The following is an 18,810-nucleotide window of genomic DNA, read 5'->3' as shown; positions in this document are numbered from 1 at the left end:
CACCTACAACTTACCAATTAATCATTCACAGAATTTGTTCAACAGAAAAATAAAAATTATTTCTAAATGAAAATTTCAATTTTGATCCGCCCACTGGTAACAAAACATTCATTATTCTATGGTCAAGTTTTCCACCTAATATTCGTTTTCGTCATTTTACAACCATTTTAATGTTCCAAAATTTGTTTGTTGTTTTATTATTGAAGTTGTTGGCACATTATTAATTCAATAAATTTTTTTCTTATTTCAGGTAAGAACTGTTTGACTAATTTTGACGACGAGAACAGTCTTTTTTCGTCAGTCGTTGTAACATGCGGAATTGATAAAAACATTTCAATCGTAAGTAGTTAGATAGATTTTGCAGACATGCTAATTAGTTTGAAATTAAAATTCAAATTTTACATTGAATGTATATATTGAGCGGTGACTGCAAGTTGTTTAAGAACCATTTTTCAGAGTCTGTTTTGTAATACATTTGTATATATCGCATCGTTTATCATTTTATATTGTATATATACTTGAGCCGTATTGGCTCGACGAGCTTTCACATTCATTTCACTTCCTGTTCACACATCCAAAACGAAGAAAAAGAAAAACAGCACAACACTGTGCTCCATTGATGTGTCACATCTTGGCCACTTTTCTGTTCATGTTCGTACGGCGAACGCAATAATGAAGACCAACTTTTAAAAAAATAATAATAATAAACTACCCACCCCGCACAGCCAAAACATTAAACAGATTTCTTCATACGGACACATGATACTCGTAAAGTCGTTTTTGTATAACTTTTTTTTTTGTTTCTGCTATACACACCGTCATCACCTCTATTGTATGATTCGGTTCATATACATTTATCAAGGTGAATTTTCTTTTCTCATTCTCTGGTACAACGATACCAATTCTCGTATTATCTTTTACTGTAGACATAAATCTAATTTAGTTGAAAATTTTACGTCTTTAATTGTTTCATCATCATCATCATCTATACATCTGAGAAAAACTGGCGTGGAATCAACTTTTATTTTTGGTCAATACTTACACGAGTGATATATTGTGTGTGCCTCCATACACACACCATTTATCTCCATTTTTATCTCAATGGCTTGAAGTAAAAACGTCAAATATGATAATATTATTTTACTCAATCTTGGCACAATGAATATCAGAGCAAACAATAACATATAAATTCACTCGTTTTTACTTATATGCACAGATCTCTTCATTCTGAATTTCACGAATGAAATATTAAAAGAATGAACAGAAGAAGAAGAAGAAGAAAAGACTCGAGCAATCAGAGAAAAAATCTTCTTCTTTTTTTGTTAAAATGAGTTTTATGTGAGAAATTACAGTTACGCCATGAGAACATTACAATAAATGTGCATATTAAAAATCGCCCACCTTTTTGTACACGAAAATAGGTGTTCTCACTGATATGTGCTACGTACATTGTACATTTTCTGTTTACTTTTTTCTGTATAGTCGGTCGTTTTCTTGGATTATTTTTAACGAAAAATTTTCGAACAAAAATAGAATTTATCTTTCAACAAATGAGAAATTAACTCTTCTTTCTTTCTTGTTGATGGTTTTGTTTTTTCCGTTTGTGTACCGGAATGTGTGTTCGTAAGAATTTGTATGATGATTGTCATGAATGTATTAAAGACGATAAGACAAAAAAACTTTGAATTTTAAATACAAATTCAATTATATGGCACACACTTTTCGAAACGGCAGTGCCATAATCATCCAGTAGTTTTCCATTAAATTTATCAATGACTCAGGCTCTGAGTCGTTCCATTTTCTATTCAACTGTTCTAGTCTGCGTCAGTTGGTAGAAGGTCACAAAGTATTTGTTTTGGCACATCTCAAAATGTATTTCGATAAATCTATTATAGATTTAGTTCTATCTGATTTAGCGAATCTATACAGGAAAACCTTTCATCTACCACGTTTAACACGAATACTTAACAGTTCCATGTTCGAAAATAAGTCTTCAGTAACCGATGCCATAGAATTAATTCTGAGAATCTGAATGGCAGATTCACATTCCCTTTGGTTGATAAGTGCTACTATTGTCATCTGAATAGCACTAATTTGATCTAACACTTCTCGGCTATTATACTCCTTTTTTTCGGCTCGCAAATGTTTTACATATCAAAAGTATTGTGAACGAAAATTCTTTAAACTGAATGTCAGAAAAGATGGATTGTGAGCTTGACCATGATATGTTCAGAAAAAAAAGCTTTCTGTTCCGTAAATTAAACATTATTAATATTGATTAACGTAGACACGGCACATGTCTAATATAGATAAGTCAAATACAAATTCAAAATGACATAATAAATCATCACATTCGTTTCAATATACAAAAAGCACCAAAAACGTTTTTTTTTTCTTTTTCGTTTTCTTTTCCTCAACACATATGGCTGGCAGTAACACCGAGAGATTCATACTATACAAAAAGTTATTCAAAGTTTGTTTAAATGAGCGTATCGCAACAAAATTAATTTTATCTATTATCCATACTATACTCGCGCATATATATACGGAACAGCAACAACAACATGGGCCATGTTAATCAAAAGATCATTTTTTATACTCATCCATGGCAATTCACTCAGCGATTCATTTAAGTATGAAAATTGATAAATTTAACCATTTTCGGTTTTTATCATTTAACAACAATAATTGTTAACTTGAAGTACATCTGGTTATTCTTAAATTGTAGAAAAAGTTTTTTTTTAATTAATTAATAGAAATAATTATTGTCAACTTTAATGATCTATCGTTAGCATAGAAAGATGATTCAACTTCTCCGAAAATCTATCAGTCATTGCTGACATGACGTTTTGTTCGCTTCAAGAGAAAATAATTTTTTTTCTGTTGTTTAACTCCCGAAACTGATTGAATTTTCTGTCAACTCATTCCAAGCTGGAGCTAATTCATCATCATAATCATTTCTTTAGTTTTCCGTTTTCACATACGAACGAATGGAACACAATTTTCGTTTCATTAGATTTTATACAAAGTTTCAAAATTTTGAAGAGAAACAAACCAAAAAAAGTCTCACTGAAAATTGTATAACCAATCTCTGATGCAGTTGGTCTAATTTTATACAATAATTCTCATAAATCCATCTCGCTTGTTATGTATGAAATTACCTCACTAAAAGTCCAAAAATAGTGTGCACGCAATCAAATTAAAATGCTTCAGAAAAATGTTGTCGAGACTTTGTTTGCAAAAAGAGAGAAATTGACTGTGCGACTTTAATGTATATGGATGTGTGTAAGAAGGCTTTTTGTTTTGTTTTTGCCTTTTCTATAATATCGCTCTGTATTAAGTGAACACATAATGGTCCATGTCGAACAATAATGTGAACTATCGTATTTAGAAAATGTATAATATGAAAAAGAAACTTGATATAAAGTCGCTTTTTGTCTTATTTAAGACTAACAACTACTTGCTGTTTGACTATAAGTACAGAGCAGAAGTGAAACAAAAAAATAAAATGTTAGAAAATGATGTTGATTCATCCCGTTTTTCATTTCATACCATTCAAAGAAACTATGGTTTCGTTATGAAGTTATTTAATAAATTAAATTCAAACAACAAAATTCTTATTCTAAATTCATAGATTCTATGAAACATGCTTCGAAGCACTTATATAGCGGCATATCAACTACGGTCAAAAAAACATATATTGCTATGTAAGCCAAGATTGCAGGCTCACATGTTCATTAAAAAAAAAGATTATCGGAATGTCCAGATTAGAATTTTCATTAAATAGAATGTACAGATTCAAATGGAAAGAAAGATACGGTTGAATAAAAGTGCATATTGTATGTATAATGTAACATTATGTGAATAGTGAATACCTTGGCAATCGCTGTATATCTCGCTGTATTAATATGACGAAAGTATAACAAAACGCATTGCAAATTAGATTGCCACATCATTAAAAGCATGATATATTAATTTGGTAAATTAACTGCAATATGTTTGCATATGTATAGCCACATATATTATACTTATACCGGTGGACTGATGGTGGCTTGTCGTACAATGAACAATGTTGTAGCAAATCATTTTCTTTCGAAAACTTGAAAGAAAGGTAAATGAGGATTATTGTCATCGAGTTTATCGTGTGTGTTTCTTGATTGGAGGTGTTACAGTGGTGGTTTTCGGATTTAAAGTTGATTAACTTTTAATAAATTATGATGTTGACATAGAAATGCTTTTAGTTCTTTCGCATAATTACAAGTTGATGCGAAAGTGCAAAATTACGAGTTCTCTTCGTCTAGCTTACGCGCCCCTCTTCAAAAGAGAATGAATTTTAGATGTTGACTACATCCTACCAGCTTGTCTATCAACACTATGTATTTAGTAAACAATCAAAGCCAAACCTTAACGGTGGTTTTGCACATGATTCAGTCACCATGGAATGTTTTTTGGACCGGTAGACCGGTGCACATAAAAAATTTGAAATAACTGAATTGAGTCTTAGACAAGTTTCCTCACTGGATAGGGCTGTTCCTTTAAGTCAAGTAGCTCCAATATTTTACTAGTTGATGGACGTTATAGTTCTAGATTATCTTGAATTGGGACCATCTGTGTTTCGGTTCGAAAACCAGGATAAAAACTTGACATTGATTCAGAAGAGTACTCAATATCAATTTTATTTTCCCATTTTTCACGATTCCCAGAACCAATAGAAAAGCTCCAAAGTAATCTTTTCACCAATGTTTTACATTACCACTATTTCGATGTTTGGCGAGCAATACATTTACACTTAACATATTTTCTCGCTCATAGGTTCAGACATTTGTGCTTTTGGATTCAATTAAATTTAGGGAATGAGTCAATAAATCAAATCAAAGTAAACTCGTTGCTCGGTAGATTTATTGCGAAACGGCCGTATAATTAATAGTTTATTGAAGATGACACAATTTGTTTGAATTCAATATTCTCGTTAGTTTACATTTTTGTATTAATTATCATTTTTATCGTATTATGGCCGCTTCCATATGAATGTTGTCTTTATATTTAAAAAATAAAATAAAAATCAGCAACGTGTAAATACACAACTTGTTTTTGTACAACATTAAAATATAAATAATTTACTTATTTAATTAAAAACGAAAAAAAAAGAATAAAGTCGAGAAGTGTGAAACACTGAGTATAACAATAAAAATAGCTAAAATCTGTTTCCGTTTGAATAATGATTTTAAGTGCTTTGAAGTCATCGTTGCTCTAAGCGCAGTGTGGTGTGCAGAAAACAATGAAACACATTCGAAAATGCACTTAAACGCTTATTGTGTACAGAATCATTTTTTTTCGAACTTTTATTATGTAATTGCAATGTGAATCTTGTTTTCTCGCTTTCATGACACACTTACTGCATTCGGTATATTGGTTATAAGAATACGCTTTTAGCGTTAATCGAATGCAAAATAGAGCTTCTATCATCCTGGTCCGTGTGAATTTTTATTATTTTTATGTTTTTGTAACTTTGACTTAATTGGCCAGAAATGATTAAATTGCTTTATTGTTACACTTCATTTGAAATGGTTGAATTATTTCCCATTGTGGACTCGGGTCATAGATGCAATAACAAAAAGACACTCTCACAAAATTTGGCTTTTTCAAAATAAAGAAATTTGTGTGAAGAAATTGGTTTCAGTCAAAGAAAATCTGGGGAAATGTTTCTGCTCTAAGATCTTTTAATTTCGTTACCGACCTTATGCTTGTGAAGTACCAAATTTTTGAGTTTTCGGAACTATTGTGAGAACCTTCCATTGACCTTGTCTAGGCTGCCTAACAACTTCTAACAACTAACTTCTGACTAACTTCTACAGATATTCAAGCTGTAAACGTAAAGCTGCTTTGTTTGTTTAGCTAGAGGTCATTTACTTATGACTTGAATCGTATCGCCATTTTTGTTAAGGGCACTGCCTCGAATCTTTATGCATTTCATTAGTTTTGACTCAACATTTTCTATATAATAGTGCTCATCCCAAAGCTTATTGTTCACATTCGTTGCCGTTGTCGACAACAGCTGATATAAAATGGATATCAAAATTTTTTATCACTTTTTAACTGCTCATTATTTGAGATAAATTTTTTGAATAGCTTGTGTCAGCTTCAAATGACAGATGGCTATTATAACAATTAAACTCTCATTGGCACACTGCAGAATGCTTCGTAATACTCGCACATACCGTGATAAATAATTCAAACACGCAGACAATCAATTTATAATTTAGCCACTCGGTTGTTTGTTGTGGCTTTTCTTTATTTTAAAAATAAAAACGGAATTAATTCCTAATATATGCTTAAAACAAATTTATCGCAGTGGAATGAGAATGGGATATTTATTTTATAATATGAATATTGGCGCGAATCCAATAAAACGTATAACACAATTTGTTTGCTTTGAAAAAATAATTATTTATGTCTTTTATAAGCGACAGACATATTATAATAGTTTAGTTGCAAATAATAGGCAAATGTAATTACAATTTTGTGTAAATTGTAATGTTGTGATATATACAAAAACTTTGATTCTTTTATGATAGCTAATGGCTAATTGAATTCTAAAACCTGAAGATATGCATGCAATATAATACATTAATAATAATGAATAGAAAAAGAAAAACACACAAATTCAGTCTCAACATAATAAACGAAGTATTAAATGGCATTAGTTTATTGTTATTTAACAGTCGACATATTAAAAGATTTTTTTTTATTTGAAATTATGTCTTTCGTTCCCTTTGAAGTTTTGATTTGAGAAAATTGTTTATTTTATTGAAATTGTGGATTCTGAACGACCTATATAACATTGTCGAGAGGGAGATAGAGAGAAAAGGAGGCTTCACCGAATGGATCTTAAAATGTTAATACAAAACATTAATCCAGAAAAGAAAATACTAAAATCTATTTTCTGCAATTGAAATGATATTATGCTCTGAGTAATGTGGTTTAATGATTTTTAATTATCTTAATTTGGAAGTTTTATGTTCACACGCATTCATCCGCCATAGAATATGCGTCATCGACTCAATATAGTTCAGTTCCCCAATAACTGCTGCCGTTTTCGTAAAATGGTATCCGTCGCTTTTGTCTCAAAATAGTTTTACGGTGACTACCAATCAGTTTCACTAGTTGAAAATATTTCTGTGAGACTAGCAAACTGCTCAACTTTTGGGTTAAGCGATCTAATATTTGACCAGGGAGCAGGGAAATTCGGAATTTTAATTTAAAAAATGTAAAAATTCTTTAAATTGAGATTTTTTAAGAAATTCTAAGAAATTAATCCCTAAAATTCTTAAAAACCGCTGAATTTGACATCTGGCTACACTAGTTGGGGTCCAAACGTTTGCAATTCAGATTGGGATTAGAAATTAACATCTCCACCAATCGTGTTACATACAAATTTCGCTCAAGATGTGTACAAACGCAGAATTTACGGAATCTTTAATTCGTGGCTAATGAATTTTGTTGCAGACAGAAATTACAGAAGAAAAAACTTTTCTCTAACAGAATATACAGTCAAGTTGTGATGGATTTGATATTTCCTTGTTTGATACTTCATGTTGAAAATGTATCTTTTGTTGAACGTGTGAATCTAGTAGTTCATTTGCTACACGAAATATGTCGACCACGACCACCACAGAAACTCCTACCCATCATGACAGAATTCACACTTCCTTGAAACTTCTTTACATTAAATTTTTAATCTCATTGTTTAATTTATCCAACAACTGTGAACTGCATCATCATTCCATCTATCGCCCATTCTAATCGTTTATGCAGCAATAATAACTCCAACACATCATTATTTTTCAGTCAGTACTGTTCAAATACATGAACCTAGCTCTCACAGTCATTAAACAATTCTACATTATAGAGAAAATTGGAAGAAGAAATAACTAAACTAACCATTTCACCATAATTGTAATGATGACATTTCAAAAGAAACCGCTACAATAATCTTTCTTCGGCATGTACACACTCTTCCATTCGCATATTGTGAAGTTTTCTTCAAATAATATTGACGTTTTATAAGTTTAAAGTTAAATACGGCCATCTATTTATACGATTTTCTAAACGCTAAAAATAAATACAAACTCTGTGTATAAAGTACAAGAAGAAAAAAAATTAAATTTTAATCAAACACGCACTTCTTATCTGAAACACATTTCTTGTACACAATATAGTACACAATCGACAATATTTGTCTCTGAGCACACGGGCATATATTTGTAGAAAATGGGCATACTCTTCAAAATCTTTAAACAATCGATCGATTTTTCGTTTCAACGTTGTTTTTTTTTGGTTGAAAAATTTTATTAAAAATATTAAAATGTGTATCGTGAATTACGGCCACACTAAATGGCGCATAATGTTACAGGCGCTAACAACCAAAATAACGTTTCCATTACTTTCGATCACGATTCCGTATAATATTCAATCGAAGAATTTTTCATAAATAATAGATATTTTTGCCAGCGCTTATTTATATCGATTTGAACTCATCTCGTCGATCACTGTGGCCGACAGAGTCGGAAAGTATTCTTCAAATTGTTGTTAAATTTGTACTGTTCATGTTTCTGCTGTAACACATTCCATTTTACAATAATTTTTAAATCGTGTCTTTAATGGTCGTTTCCAATCATTGCGATTTAATTCGTAAACGCAAAGCTAAATCCGTATCGTTGGTCCATAGATGGCACTTTCTTTCCACTACAGTGCCTTAATATAAAAATTAACAATCGAGATCTATGGACTGACCGACTTACCATAATAAAGCTTAAATTCTTATAGATATTTTAGATCTGATGCTACTGCTCGCAACTCTTTTTGTAACTCTTCCCTCACTGTCAATACGACTTCATAGTCAATTCCTTTTACTAAAACAATATAAGGGGGATGATATTCTCAAGTGTAAAACCGTCCTGTCTGTGCAGTTTTACTTTCGAAATGACTATCATGTCGAAAAATTGTGATGTCATTTAATATGGGCTCGATTGAAAGTTGTTTAAGAAAAACTATGGATAAAGAATTATTCTTACAATTTTCGATCAAAGACAAACTGTTATGACTTGAGTTGAACATAAAAAAAGGAATGACCATAATGTATTTTTGTTACGAGAATGTTTGATGTTTCTTCCTATTTAGGAACTTCAAGAACGTTATAGTCAACGAACTAAGAACTATAAATTTCGTACATTCTATGCTAACAAAACTTTGCGAAAATATTTATTATTCTCGCTTACTAAACGAATGCCAATATTCACCAGAACTGATTTATTCAGCAACAACAACGAAAGAAGTAAAAAAAAAACAAAACAACATCGTTCTTGTATATCACAACTTGCATTTTCGGGCGTGACACATCTTACTTGAATTATAAATTAATTTTAAAAAAATTGCAATATGCTTATATGTCTTGTAGTCAAGTAATGACATACATACCGTGAGGCGTGACATCACGATGGAACCTTTTGATATTATTTCTTTCGTACAACAACAAAAAATTAATCAAATAATGATATGGTTCATGAATTTTTTGTAAAAAAAAATAATAATTTTAAACTGAAAATTGAAAAATATAAATGTGTTTCAGAGGACGTTCGACTTTTGTATTTAATTTCTTTATATGGCTGTACGTTCCAAACCAAATTGTTTTTTAATTATGAAAATTTAAACTTTTTTCTCTTTTTGATTCGAATGTACAAAAGACTCTTAAAATCGATAGTAAAGTGCTAAGCCAATATCAATTAAATTCTTGCCTAAAAATGATTTGTATGCTCTTTATCTATCAAATAAAATCTTGTAAACTTGAAACGACAAAACGCAACCAATATTTTAAACGAAAATTTCGATTGAAAATGAAAACATAATAAATGAAGGCTCCCAACATTTTAATTATATTTTTTTTTCTCTCTCGAGACACATAAAGTGGTAAACAAGAATTCAAAAAGAAACCACCTACATAAACAAATAAGTTTTCATATTTTAGATGCGACGTTCTGATCTTCTAACTAATTTTTTTGTGCTGTCACTTTTGATGTGTCTAATTTGATTAATTGATTTAATTACCGCAATATTTCAAAAATAAAAGGAACATTTTTTATTGCACTTAGTTTTTTGTGGTTTCGTTTTTCCAATTAATTCTGTTGACGGCCGGTTTTATTACAATTCCTTCGACTTATCTATTTCCAGTTTAGATTCAATGAAAAACACACGAAAATAGGTCTTCTTCGATCAAAAATCACGAAATGTTTGCAATTGATTTGATCGATTGCAGGGCCTATATTCGCGAAAATATTTTCACGAATTTTCGCAAATTTTCTCGGTTTTATTTTTTAGTTTTCCCAAAAATTCGTGAAAATCGAGAAAATTCGTGAAAATATTTTCGCGAATATATAGGCCCTGATCGATTGCGTTGACACTTGAACTTGAAACTAAAGGAATTATTCATAGAGTGTAAGAAGAACATTGGGCTCAGTCTTGCATGAATGTCCACATCGTTATTTATCGTTTCACCTTTTTCTTTTGTGTGACTACAAATGGCTAGATGGTTTGTTCGTCGAAATAGAAACAAATGACCATCGAATCTTCGTCATGTGCGTGTGGTTTTTCTTCCATCTATCTTAGTTTTTTTTTTAATCTCTTCAGCGCACTTTTACTAAAGTGATGAGGACCACGGAAGCTTCTTAAAAAGCCTCCTTGTATTCTTACATCGGTCTCGCTCATTCAAATTTCAGCTAGCAAATAAAAGTGTCGCCATAGCTTAAGATCGTTCTCATTCATTTCGAATTCTATTTTGCTTAAGTTATGCTGCTTGTACATATCATTATAGTCATTATACAGCGGTGCAGTTTTTTTTGTTTTTCTAAAAAAAACGACACGACATTGTAGAAGGTTGAATACGTAATGGTTTATCCATAAATGTTGTAGAATAACTAACAACGCAACACAATTTTTTTTTTATTTGCACAAATTCGTCAGCATTTCATTTATAATTTTTTTTCATTCATTGAAGAAAGATTATTAATTTGATTTCTCCTTACACGTTTTCACCACACAATTAACTATAAAATCCTTCGTGGGTGCTTACGGCAACGACCGAGTTCTCACATTATTATGCTGTATTACGTTTTAGAATAATATTGTTATTACTAATAGCTAGCAAAAATAATGTAATGGAACCGCATAACATTCCATTTTACTTGTTCAAACATCATCTACAACTGATATTCTTATTTTGAACATTGATTGGTTTCGGTCATCAAGTGGACTATTTAGAAAGTTTTGCATTCCAACTGAATGTATGATTTGAATTTTTTATGATGAACGCGACGGTCTATGTTTTTTTTTAAATTTACTTACGGTATCAAGTTGCTAAAAGTAATTAGTCTGGATTTGTAGAAATTTTATCTTTAGAACTTGTTGAACGAGTTGTTGAATGATTATTGAATGAGGCTACACTGGTGCCAATAAAATTGCAAAATTTCCTTCAAAAAACAACAAATCATCGCTGAACTAATGTGCATTTAAAGTAATAGAATTTTATGCCAGAGAGTTATAAGTCTTGTCAGAACATTACGTTCCAATGCGTTGTCGAGAATTTCGAATCATAGAATGTGCGTTATCGAGAAAAACTAGTTGCACCGGGTGATGATACATTTTGTTGCAAAAGAAGTTGGGATGACTTTGTTTTCTAGTGGGCATGTATAAAATACAAATTATGCATTTCGAAGCCAGTATTTTTTTTCAACATAATATACATTATACATGTCTATCTATGGTTTTGAAATGCGATATTGATGCCCACATTTTATTGAAATTTATTTAATATTTCGTGTCTAGAACATATGCTATAATAAACTATAAAATACCACATTGCAATAATCTTGGACTTAATATACATAATTGAATAAACTAAAAAAAAAGTAGGTATATCAAAAACTCCTACTTACATAGTGTCAAGTTGAATTTTATTTTATAGAGAGAAAAAATTAGTGAGAATATTTATTGACTTACTTAAGTTATTGATTTTCAATGTTACAATTTGAATAATAAAAAGGAATCTGGTTCATGTTTTAACAATAGTGGGTTGCGTGTATCTAACACCAAAATCAGAAATTTCAATGTTGTCCCTTATCTTTCGAAAGTCAACAATTGAATTTCATTATAATGATTAGTTCATACACTTTCGAGTGTGACTTTTATGGGCCTCGACATCATATTTCCCGAATCTTTTTTTTTTGAAAGATGATGAGGACAGTTTTGCGTTTTAACAATGTTCTCTAGCGAAATAGTTAGACGTTTGAATTAATTGCTACGGAAGCATCTTCACAGTTGTTCCTGTTGCAATTTACCATTACTTCCTTGAGAATTTTCGCAGTAATTTGAACGAAATTTCTTCATGTTCTGTAAACAGCACTCTCATCACGATATAGTCGTTGCATCTGTTACTTACTTTTTTTTAAGTATCTACTAAAAATTGGTGAAATATCTTTTACTTCGTTTGTTTTTATTAGACATTTTACTTATTAAAGTACACTAGTTACATTTAGCCGTTGGAAATTTTCTCCTTTCGACAACAAACATTTTAACAATAGATTTGGCATTTACTTCAAGCATCACGCAGTACTTTTACCTAAATCTAGTACGTCAATGCAAATACTCATTAAGAGTGGATAATATTGTTTATCGTAACATCAAATAATAAAATCTGTTACAACGCTACCGACCCAACCACGAATTTAGTTTTGGATTTAAGAAAATTATAACACGCTGGTCAACATTCAATCCAAAACAAAATTCCTAGATTTTAAACAAGCTTACCGAATTGTCTTGTTAACTTGACTGGATAAAATCGTATAATCTCACATTTTGCATTGCCACCGAACCATGTATATCGTTCTCATTCCTTTCTCGTTTCATTATCTTGCACATATCAAATATCTTTCAACACAAAATTAAAAATTCTAAAAATGCCAAAGCCATAAATGAAAAGAATTACTGTAATTATTTCTGCACTTTTTGTATCCCACTCTGTTATGTCACGCACCTGGTTTAACCATCCCTCTAATTACGAAAGAGTATAGAGTAGGAAAAAAAACGAATCAAATAAATAAATTTATCTACTCGTTGAAATTGCAACCAATCATAATTATTATATTAAACCGATCGTGAATTGACAGGTTGGTTATTGTAAAACCATAAAAATCATAATCCACCTAATAACATAAAATTTTCATTAATGAACTGAATCCAAGGTCAGTTTCTTATTCTATTACAATACGTAACTATAATTCGCGCCGATGATATGAAGTTGTTCATATGGTTGTTATTATTATACACCTCTGGCGAATAAATATGTTTTTTTCCTTTCAATCTTGCAAATTTACAACTAGTACGATTACACATTATTCTTAATACTCATCTGAGCCATACGAATAAATTTGAAATTTATGAATGAAAACGGCAAATCGATTTATTATTGATTTTTAATTGTATAACATTATTTTTTTAACTACGTGCTGTATCATAAGCTTAGTCCACTCGAAGTGTTGAAGTATTTAGCTGCACAAGCTTTTCATTTTAGATTTGATTTCATTCGATTTTTATTATTATCACAGTGACCACAAATTAAGTTTCATCGCCCTATCAATCCTGTTATGGGACTTATATGCACAAGTCAATATTAACACACTCATTACGTATTATGTGACTATGTTGACATTGTATGTGGGATGAATTGGATTGTAAATGGCACGAAAATATCAAACATTATTTGCAGCCACTGTATGACGACGTTATATGTCTTTAATATTAAATAATTTATGAAGTTATTAGTTTTGATTTCTTTTTCGTTTCAAATGAATAATAAAATATAAAAAAAAATTAAGTCATCCCACACAGGTATAAAGGCAGGTTGCTAATAAGTTCATAACAATTTATATCGAACACACAACCGATTTTTTTTTTATATATGCAGGTCTCTAATTGGTGTGTGCATATTGACTACAATATCCAATCCATAAATCCACTTTTTATTTTAAAAATTAACTTATTCATTATATCTAATCAATAATCTCCTAAACCTACGCATAGTTACAGCAGGAAATTGTAAAATTGTATTCGTAATATTCGTATGCATTGGAAATAAAAAAAGAATTTCAAAAAAGTAAATTAACAAATAGCAAAAATGGCATTTGACAACCTTATTAAAGGACATATTGGCTTACCTGCTATCATTATTTGTAATTAAATACGTCAATTGCCATTGTCGTTTAATTGACGTAATTGCTATAGCTGCTGGGTGATTTAGACGTTTCAAATCTGTGATTTTAATTAAATTTATTCAAAATGAAATGACAGAAACATTTCCTTGCAAGACTAAATTTTCTCATACAATCAATATGTTAAGTAAAATGTGCTACACTCGGCTATGCACTCTGCACAAGCAATGTAATTATCCACATTTACGGGACGATGAAAGGTTCCACTAACAGTTCATATGTCTAATTTATGAATCACCGTGAATCTCGATACAAAATTACACAGTCTGGCAGGCTGAACATTATCAGGTATTTCCTGTTATATTCACATTGTGCGATAAGATGTTTTTTTTTGTGTGCCAAGATTGATGACCAAAAACGAAACGTGCAAAAACCAAATATAATTATTTTGATTGTTCACATCATTTTTAAGTCATTTTTATAATCATATTCAAACAAGCAAAGCGAAAAAAATCTCTTGAAATATTGTAGATTGTGTATAGTAAATGGCATTGTATATTGTGACATGGAAAAAACTGAAAAAAAAAATTATGTTATGTTCTGAGTGCGAACATACAACATCTTTGCAGTTTTTTTAGCGCGACACCAAGCATTCAAGGTCATGCGAGAGAATTTTTAATTAAGATTTAATAAGGATAAACTGGAGAATTAGATGCGAATTTGCAAGAAAATTAAAAATAATTTGTTGCAAAATGTGTTTTTTATCGTTGCTTGTGTGTTCGGCTAGCTCTCTGTCATCAGATTCAATCATTACAGTGCTAATATAAATCAGTCCTAAACTTCTTTTTTTTTTTTAAATTACATTAGCATGAATGTGCACACACCGACAGTTTTTCTATTTTAACTGAAAATATGCCAGTTATAAACCGACCACACAGGAACAGTGAAAAAAATAATAATTTTAAAACAGAAATTTCTTTTCGGTTTGTATGATTGTTATTAGTTGTTGATTTGTTTACCAAGGAAAATGGTTTCTTCAGTCCCAGGAATTTTTTGCGTGTGTTTGAAACGCTTAGGCATGTCAACATTTTAATCAAAATGCCTGATGTTACACAAAAATGTATTTAATTTAAGATGTTTTCGTTCCTCGTTATTCCATTCACAGTAACATTGCTAGTAAAACTAATTACTTAGCCAACGTTTCGACTTGCGCCATCATTGAGACCTGTATTCGAAACAAAGAAAATAACCGCTGAAATCAATCTAGAGATTTTCCTCAAGAATTGTATACATACTGGAACTTAGCGGATCATTTGTTGAGATTTACTTTTATGAAAATAAACGAAACTGAAATTCACAGGGACTCACCGCCAGCCATGAGCATGAGCAACGTTTAACTGTTAGATCAAATTGGAATGGAAATTAATTTTATTATTGGAAAGAATTTTGGGAATGGTCTGGTGTCCTTCGTTGAATTCGTAGGACCTAATCCTACACAACATGTGTTCCGTTTGTTTCAGCACAACAACACAAAAAAAAACACTTTCGAGTTTACTTAAGGAGGGAAACTTATCTGACTCGGTGGAGCTTTGTTCAATGTATCCTAAAAGAAGCTTACGTAAAGTAAACGTAAGACACATAAATCTACCACATTTCTCATACCGTTAACAGACACTTTTTCCAAGCCATTTTATCCAACCATGGGAATCTATTTAAGTTTGCAAAGAAATTATGAAAAAAAGAGAAGTAAAAAATTCACGAGATGGCTTAAAGTGTAAATTCTAATTGTTCAACTCCATAAACGATTTTATCCGGTCTATGTATAGGCTCAATTTCAAAATAAATTACTATCACTTTTCACTTTACCAGCTTAAACCGTCAATTATCCGAACAAAAACGATATTTTCTAATTAATTTTACCAATCCAATAACAGTTTGAAAATTAGCTTATATCATGACATGATCTCATAGACAAAATAGTAATATTGTATCACAAATTTATGTGAATTGCCATATCAAATTTATATATTTGGACAGATGATCTTGTGCACACACGAAATAAAATAAAATAAAATAAAAAAATTCTATCGTCTGAATAACCGCATAAAAGTTATATATCGAGAGGTGTTTTACTTACACCGGAGTTGTTCGTTCGCTTTCTCGCCATATAAGTAAACTTGAATTGACCAAAGCTTTTTTTCATAATAATAAAATAATAATACGAAAAAAATAACTATTCCATCACCACATTGCACATACCATTGGTTTTATAATATGAGATCACTTACAATTTCATAGGAAATGCGAACTGTAGAGAGGAAAAAAAGCACACGGATTTGTTGAAAGATTGCTCAAATAAAATATCTAAACCATTTTGTTATAAACATTCGCCGTTATTAATACATTGCATCAAACATGGTATTATCATTTGATTTCGGTATTATTGAGAGAATTAATTCCATCCCATAAGCATTCTATTATATACATTACGTCGATTAAATTTATATAAATTAGACCAATTAGTTTTGTGGCTGATTTTGATGTGCATCTGAATGATCGCAGTACACAATGTAGAAAAATAAAATGTACATCGCGACGACGGTCTATTATAAAGGCTGATTTCGGAAAGAAATAAAAATGTTATGTGTGCGTATATATGAATAACAACTCCATTGTCCCTGATGATATAATTCGATTTTCATTTTACTGATATCCTTTTATGGATACGAGAATTTATTTGCAACTCGCATTTATAATTGTTATGCTTTTGAATTGAAAAATGTTACTGTTGTTAGATACGGATATATAAATGGGATGAGAATCGTTGACTGATCGTTGGAATGAATACTTTTTTTTTAAACAGAAAATATTTTTCTTTTTATTTCAGAAATAGCCAAAGTTAGAGCAAGTTTATTCCAAATAAATGGCGTACAAAAGACACCATTACAGCTACCAGAACCAGATGGAACACCAGTCACATTAAATGAAAAAGTCTATGTGCCAGTCAAAGAACACCCAGATGTGAGTAAATATTTTAATAAAAAATTACGAAAAATAGTCAAAATTTCCATAAAAATTTTCAGTTTTATGGCAATTATTTGTGAATGTAATTATGCTTTTTTTGAATGAATCCAATCAATGAATGAATGGGAAATAATAAAGAAAAGTTATGTCTCTTCTTCTATATTGACTTGGACTTTGTGGTGGGCACACACCCATGTTTGTGAATATATTTTTTTTTTCGTATATGGCTCCATCACACCGAAATTGTCTTAAAATTTATCAAAACACATTGATGATTACGTTTCGGTCCCGAAGCCAGCCGAAAAAAGACATTGAATGTTATTTCTGAATGAATAATGTTTTATTTACCTAACAATGCAAATAAAGTGTCGCGTCTTTTTTTGGCTTTGTTTCGCCAATGCTTACCATAATCATACAAGGCAATGCCGGGCCAGCGACAGATAATCAACACGTCTATACTGTGCAATATTAAAATGGTCATACGTATCGTTGTATTTCGTTTAAACATTTTTATCGGCAGTTTGGCGCCATCAATTTGTTTGATTTGCCTTCTTGATCTGCTTGTTTCGTTAATTAATATGATTAAGAAACTTACACCAAATGATTCAGAGTTGATGAATACGAACTGACAGCATAATAATGATTCAGTAGCTAGCGCTACACCAAGATTCGATAAAGAAAATTCGAACCTTTTCTAGTCCGAACGGTTAGATTTGATACACTCAATTTTGAAAGTAAAATTCAATTTGAAATGAAGAATCAGTGGAATCAATTGAAATTTTTTAGGATTCACCATAACAATGTTCAACATTCGACACCCCAGATTCATTCATCAATGTAAGAGGCAACTTCTTCTTATTCTTTCGACCGTAGAAGATATTTTCTTCTTTTCAATTTTTCTGTCGAATGTTTATCAGTAACATCAAAATGAAGTGTAAAGAATTGTAAAACATTCAAGCTTTTCATAACGCATTCATAATCGTTCGGAATTATCACCCACCTTCAGTTGAAATGGAAATAACTACAATATGCTCTTAGTTATACTTTGCAATGCAATTCGAAAAAATTCCATCATCTATTTGCATGTCATGAACCCATAATACATAACATAATAATGAAAGGAATGGATAAAAGAAGTTGATTTATGACTTTACATTGACAAGATGCCATTAAAGCATTTTTTCTTCTTCTAAAAATATGACCTATTTGGCGCGACTTTAATAGATCCGCTAAAGATTTGTATTCTGTATTGGCTGGTAGACACCAATATATAAATGAACACAAAAGATTTTTGTTTGTAATTTATATATTGAAACAAATGCTCTTGGTTTTCCTCCTTCTCACTCGTTCGGTGAACGATACTGACGTTTTTTTTTAAATATTTTTTGAAAAAACTAGGTAAAACACACACAGGAAAAACCGCACCCACAACATTAAAATATTAAACAAAAGATGAGGCCTAATAGAACGTTTCAAATTGATTTCATTTATTGGCATCCGTAATTATGAAATTTTTACGATTTGTTTC

The 18,810-nt window shown here is 30.8% G+C and overlaps 1 protein-coding gene and 1 long non-coding RNA gene across 12 annotated transcripts in view; both read left to right on the top strand.

Annotated features, from left to right (window-relative positions):
• The window catches only part of LOC119069306, a 481,283-nt gene that overhangs the window by 394,181 nt on the left and 68,292 nt on the right, over positions 1 to 18,810 (top strand). The gene's annotated exons all lie outside the window — the stretch shown is intronic.
• The window catches only part of LOC119069239 (protein held out wings), a 77,262-nt gene that overhangs the window by 21,056 nt on the left and 37,396 nt on the right, over positions 1 to 18,810 (top strand). For all 11 annotated transcript variants that reach the window (XM_037173287.1, XM_037173286.1, XM_037173285.1 and 8 more), the window contains one exon: positions 17,146 to 17,279. In XM_037173287.1, the coding sequence (XP_037029182.1) occupies positions 17,146 to 17,279 (134 nt within the window). The remainder of the gene's footprint in view (positions 1 to 17,145; positions 17,280 to 18,810) is intronic.

This window comes from Bradysia coprophila (assembly GCF_014529535.1).
Source record: "Bradysia coprophila strain Holo2 chromosome X unlocalized genomic scaffold, BU_Bcop_v1 contig_26, whole genome shotgun sequence".
Classification (NCBI taxonomy): domain Eukaryota; kingdom Metazoa; phylum Arthropoda; class Insecta; order Diptera; family Sciaridae; genus Bradysia; species Bradysia coprophila.
This window is presented reverse-complemented; position numbering and strand designations above follow the sequence as displayed.